The 6286-nt window shown below is 44.5% G+C and overlaps 1 protein-coding gene across 1 annotated transcript in view; it reads left to right on the top strand.

The window, feature by feature from the left end:
* Positions 1–4708: 4708 nt before the first annotated feature.
* The window catches only part of plekhd1 (pleckstrin homology domain containing, family D (with coiled-coil domains) member 1), a gene marked incomplete in the record, with an annotated part of 58412 nt that continues 56834 nt past the window's right edge, over positions 4709–6286 (top strand). Inside the window, 1 exon segment of the mRNA XM_014032446.1 lies at positions 4709–5222. Coding sequence (XP_013887900.1) covers positions 5068–5222 — 155 coding nt within the window.

Here is a 6286-nt window from a genome sequence, read left to right as displayed (position 1 = left end):
TCACTTTGTGCTCTACAAATCATGAAATCAAAAACCTGTGCAGTGCATCAAAAGTAAGTAAAGTTTTATTTATAAAGCAACTTTCATAGAAATATTCACAAGGTGCTGTACAATCATCAACAATGTAAAAATGGCAGAAAGATAAAATGAAAAAGAAACCTTTATGTTCAATATACAATAATACAAAAACAGAAGGGGGAAAGAGAAAATGATGCCGTATGTTCAATAATACAAAAACACAGTTGGTGAGCAGTCACTAAAGGGCTCTTAAAGAGTTTAATCAAAGTAAAACAATAGAACTCCAGGCTGTTTAATTGTGAAAATAAGAGCATTTCCACACGTATAATGCAAAGGGAACTCAAAGGATTGGAACTGAACAGCCTTAAACCACTGATCAGAGAGGCTAACCTGGAAAAAAGCTTCAGTTTTCCAGGGAGCTTTAAGATTTTATTCTGGAGCAATGGAAGAAGGTCGTGGCATACATGACAACCTCTTCGGACATTTACTTATTTTATTTATTTTATTTCAGAAAAACTGTAAAATCTGGTCAGTCACATCATCTTTTTATAAAGAAGAAAGATGTGGGTTTTTTCTGTCTACACTGTACAATTGAGCAGACTGTATTTTATACATTAGGAAGGAAATGAAAATAATTTGAAGTGCATTGTGTCACAGATGAAAGTGAACATACCTCAGAGTTCCTACATTGTATTCATAGTTCAAAGTCACCGGGTAATAAGTACATCTGTTAACACTACGTGTCGGTCGGTAGGCAGAATACTTCAGAAGACCTCCTCATCCTACCACTGACCCACAACGTCCCGAGTTGAGGTCAGCAGTGCACCATCCCCACCATAAACAGTGTTGGTGGTGAACCGCTTCCCCCCCGAGACACCGGATGGTGGACCAGAATCACCTCGAAGCCGTACAGAAATATTTTTCCATGTCCTCTCCGAACTCGTCCCATGCCCGAGTTTTTGCCTCAGCGACCACCTGAGCTGCAATCCGCTTGGACTGTCGATACCGATCAGCTGCTTCTGGAGTCCCACACACCAAAAAGACCTGATAGGACTCCTTCAGCCCCTCACCGCCGGTGTCTACCAGCAGGTTCGAGGGTTTCCAACAGGCACTGACAACCTTACAGCCACAGCTCAGGTAAGCCACCTCGACAATGGAGGCATGGAACATGGACCACTCAGACTCAATGTCCCCCACCTCCCCTGGAACGTGTTTGAAGTTCCCCCGGAGGTGTGAGTTSAAGCTCCGTCTGACAGGAGACTCTGACAGACGTTCCCAGCAGACCCTCACTATACGTTTGGGTCTGCCAGGTCTGACCACCATCCTCCCCCACCAACGGAGCCATCTCACCACCAGGTAGTGGTCATTTGACAGCTCCRCCCCTCTCTTCACCTGAGTGTCCAAAACATGCAGCCGCAGATCAGATGAAACAACAACAAAGTCAATCATCAAACTGCAGCCTAGGGTGTCCTGGTACCAAGAGCACATATGGACACCCTTATGTTTGAACATGATGTTCGTTATGGACAATCCATGACGAGCACAGAAGTCCAACAACAAAACACTGCTCAGGTTCAGATCGGGGGGCCGTTCATCCCAACCACGCCTCTCCAGGTCTCACTGTCATTGCCCACTGAGCGTTGAAATCCCCCARCAGAACAAGGGAGTCCCTGTTAGGAGTGCTCTCCATCACCCCCTCCAATGACTCTAGAAAGGGTGGGTAATCTGAACTGCTGTTAGGCTCATAGGCACAAACAACTGTCAGGACACGTACCCCCACCCGTAGGCAGAGGGAGGCTACCCTCTCGTTCACCGGGGTGAACCCAAACGTACAGGCACCGAGATGGGGGGCAATAAGTATGCCCACTCCTGCTCAGTGCCTCTCAGCATGGGAAACTCCAGAGTGTAAGAGAGTCCAACCCCTCTGGAGGAGACTGGTTCCAGAGCCAGAGCGGTGCGTCGAGGTGAGTCCAACTATATCTAGTCAGAACCTCTCAACCTCACACACCAGCTCAGGCTCCTTCCCCACCAGAGAGGTGACATTCCACGTCCCTAGAGCCAGCTTCTGTAGTCGAGGATCGGACCGCCAAGGTCCCCGCCTTCGACCACTGTCCAACACACAACCTGACCCCTACGGCCCCTCCTACAGGTGTTGAGGCCATGGGAAGGGGGACCCACGTCTCCTCTCCGGCCTGTACCCTACTGGGATCCATGGGTGAAAGCCCGGCCACCAGGTGCTCGCCAACGTCCCACTGGGAGGAGACCCAGAGGAGCTGGTCCATGTGTCTGGAGAGAGGGAAGTCTGGGTCTCTGCTGAGGCTGCTGCCCCCGAGACCTGACCCTGGATAAGAGGATGAAGATGGACAGACGGACGGTAAAAATTAGATAAATGTAAGAACAGTGAGCAATTTTAATTGCCCCTGACAGCATAGCTCCTAGGATCATTCAACTCCTCCACCACATAAGGTGACGATTSAACATATTTTTTAACATTTCATTTTACGCTTGGCACCCCATATTTATGCACAGATCATTTCACATTTAATTAAAGATCCACCTGTGATAAAATTAACAGGTTATGTGGTTTCTAAAGGGTCTCCAAAGCAAAGGACCTGGATGCATGCACCTTTTATTTACAGTGGTTTGCAAAAGTATTCATACCCCTTGAACTTTTCCATATTTTGTCACATTACAACCACAAACATAAATATATTTCACTGGAATTTAATGTGAAAGACCAACACAAAGTGGTATACAATTGTGAAGTGGAAGCAAAATTTTACATGAATCAAAACATTTTTTACAAATAAAAAACTGAAAAGTGCGATGTGCAAAATTATTCAGCCCCCCTGAGTCAATACTTTGTGGAGCCACCTTTTGCTGCAATTACAGCTGCAAGTCTTTTAGGGTATGTCTCCACCAGCTTTGCACATCTAGTGACTGCAATTCTTGCCCATTCCTCCTTGCAAAACAGCTCAAGCTCAGTCAGATTGGATGGAGAGCGTTTGTGAACAGCAGTTTTGAGATCTTGCCACAAATTCTCAATTGGKTTTAGGTCTGGACTTTGACTGGGCCATTCTAACACATGAATATTCTTTTTTTTAAACCACTCCATTGTAGCTTTGGCTTTATGTTTAGGGTCGTTGTCCTGCTGGAAGGTGAACCTCCGCCCCAGTCTCAAATCTTTTGCTGACTCCAACAGGTTTTCTTCCAAGATTGCCCTGTATTTGGCTCCATCCATCTTCCCATCAACTTTGACCAACTTCCCGGTCCCTGCTGAAGAGAAGCACCCCCAGAGCATGATGCTGCCACCACCATATTTGACAGTGGGGATGGTGTTTTCAGAGTGATGTGCAGTGTTCTTTCTCCGCCACACATAGCGTTTTGCATTGTGGCCAAAAAGTTCAATTTTGGTCTCGTCTGACCAAAGCACCTTCTTCCACATGTTTGCTGTGTCCTCAACATGGCTTCTGGCAAACTGCAAACGGGACTTCTTATGGTTTTCTTTTAACAATGGCTTTCTCCTTGCCACTCTTCCATAAAGACCACATTTGTGTAGTGCACGACTAATTGTTGTCCTGTGGACAGTTTCCCCCACCTGAGCTGTGGCTCTCTGCATTTCATCCAGAGTCACCATGGGCCTCTTGGCTGCCTCTCTGATCAGTGATCTCCTTGTTCGGCCTGTAAGTTTAGGTGGACGGCCTTGTCTTGGCAGGTTTACTGTGGTGCCATACTCTTTCCATTTCCGGATGATGGATTGAACAGTGCTCCGTGAGATGTTCAAAGCTTGGGAAATCTTTTTATAAGCTAAGCCTGCTTTAAACTTCTCCAAAACCATATTCCTAACCTGTCTGGTGTGTTCTTTGGACTTCATGATGCTGTTTGCTCCCCAATATTCTCTTAACCAACATCTGAGGCCGTCACGGAGCAGCTGTATTTGTACTGAGATTAGATTACACACAGGTGGACCCTTTTGAGTCATTAGCAGTCATCAGGCAACTTCTGAATGCAATTGGTTGCACTCAGGGAAAAGGGGGCTGAATACTTTTGCACGTCGCACTTTTCAGTTTTTTATTTGTAAAAAATGTTTTGATTCATGTAAAATTTTGCTTCCACTTCACAATTGTATACCACTTTGTGTTGGTCTTTCACATTAAATTCCAGTGAAATATATTTATGTTTGTGGTTGTAATGTGACAAAATATGGAAAAGTTCAAGGGGTATGAATACTTTTGCAAACCACTGTATTTAAAAATACTTAAACAATGTTTCCCCCCATTTATTTTCATTAATCTCAAATATTTTTATAGAAATATTGCTTTTTATSTAATTAAAAATTCACATAAGTTCCAGGTTGTAAGGCAGTCTAACACAAATATTCCCAATAGRGGTGAATGTTTTTGCAATCCTTTGTATTCGTAAAATCAACTCGAGTCAGGATTTATCGGAGCATTTAAGAGGAAAGCCATCTGCAGGCCGAATGCATGTCACTGTTSTGGATGTGGACTCTGAGCCGTTACTATCTTTATAATCCGCTGCCTGAACACTCTGACACATGCAGTAAATTAATCTGATATCCTTGACACTAAAGCAGCACTCTCCATCCTCTTTGCTAGAAAGCCCCCCAGCCTCAGCCTTTACCTCAGATGCCTTGTTATTTCACTGCTGGGGTAACAAATGGAGAGGAAAGCACAGAGATCATACCTGCCAAGAGCTGGAGGCTGCTGCTGCTCTGAGTGCTATAATCTAAAGAAGAGCTTTTACTGGCTGGGAAATATTGACCAGCTCCAGATTTAGGAACTGACTGCTACAGCTCCCTCCCTCCTGCTTTCATCCACTCTGTGGTGCCGTCAGTCTGCCTCCGGCTGATGTGCTTATTGGCAGCTGCATCATTCCACGCTGATGAATTATTGGGATTTTTCTACTCTTCCTGTYTGGTATTGAAGCTGCGCCTGTAGCACCTCTGGGCTAATTCTCATTGACCCACTGTATACAGCATTTTTGATTTGATTTGACCCCACCTCCCAGGGTGAGGGGTTTCTAGTCAGGATGTTCTCCTCTTCATCCAGAAACTCTCTGCTGTCGCCGTGGTCATCCATGGAGCAGTCGGACTCGGAGGTTCTGGACATCAGCACTAAAGTGCAGCTGCACGGTGTGCTGTGGAAGAGACCTTTTGGACGGCCATCAGCCAAGTGGTCCCGCAGGTGAGGAGGGGGTACGCCCTTTGATTTGGCTCGATCTGTGTTTGTGCTTTACATCAAAACAGTTCAAACTTTTCTGCATGGATCTAAAAACAGATTTATTTGATCAAGGGAATGTTTTCTTCCAACAATTTCACACATGTAGGGCTGCGCTGATAATCAACACAATAACATGGGAGATGGCACTAATCCACTGATCMGATCTACCTCTGCAAAGGTCGTAAGATCAACCGCTGTCCACTTTTACTCGCTGTGAGCACTGTCATGTCCAGTTAAAACAAGTTTGTTCTGCGTCAAAGGAAGTGTTCAGTGTTTTTCAGGAAAATAAGAGCAGAACATTGAACGTGTAACAACACCTGACAGTGTCAGTTATTTAAAAAAATCTGTATCTGCAAGTCAGGCTTTTGAAAGATCATAATCATCCAGAAAACTGCAACCGGTGCGCCCCTACTGACGTTTATATCTACAGTAATATGTTTTTCAAAAATACTTCAAAATACTCTTCATTTGATCATARTCTTCAATCATTGGTATTCATTTTCTTAAAAGTGAACATGGGTAAGAGAGTAACAGACTCAGCTTGTTGAAGGTGAAATGTCTGCTGGGAAAACCTGCGAAGGACATTCTTTGAATGAATGCACGTCACCCACCGTTTTTCATGCCACAGTTTGAAATTAAAGTCATTTTTTGCAGAAATGTCAGAATTGTTGCTGCATTGGTTCAAGCTAGTAAACAACAGTGGATGCAGTAATGTGGGATAAAGCTATAGATCTATGATGTTAGAGAATGGGTTGTAAAWGACTCTCAGTTACCAGCTACAACATAATATTTTGGCTGAATTTCTGTAAAAAGTCGCTGAAACCAGTTTTGTGTTAGCCTGGCCTTTACCTTCCCACACAGCTCCACTCAGTTCTAGTTTCCTTCTCTGCTCCGTCTGGGACTTCTCCCATTCAGATGATTTCACTGGCAGGTTTTTAACTGAACCAATCAGAGAACAGAACATTGATTTTCTGCACAGTGTCTGCTAGTAATTTTAGCATACAGCAGTGGAGGAAGTGAATGAAGCC

The sequence above is a fragment of the Austrofundulus limnaeus genome, unplaced genomic scaffold (genome assembly GCF_001266775.1).
Source record: "Austrofundulus limnaeus strain Quisiro unplaced genomic scaffold, Austrofundulus_limnaeus-1.0 Scaffold1452, whole genome shotgun sequence".
Lineage (NCBI taxonomy): Eukaryota > Metazoa > Chordata > Actinopteri > Cyprinodontiformes > Rivulidae > Austrofundulus > Austrofundulus limnaeus.
The sequence above is the reverse complement of the archived record's forward strand: the minus strand, read 5'-3'. Positions and strand labels throughout refer to the sequence as shown.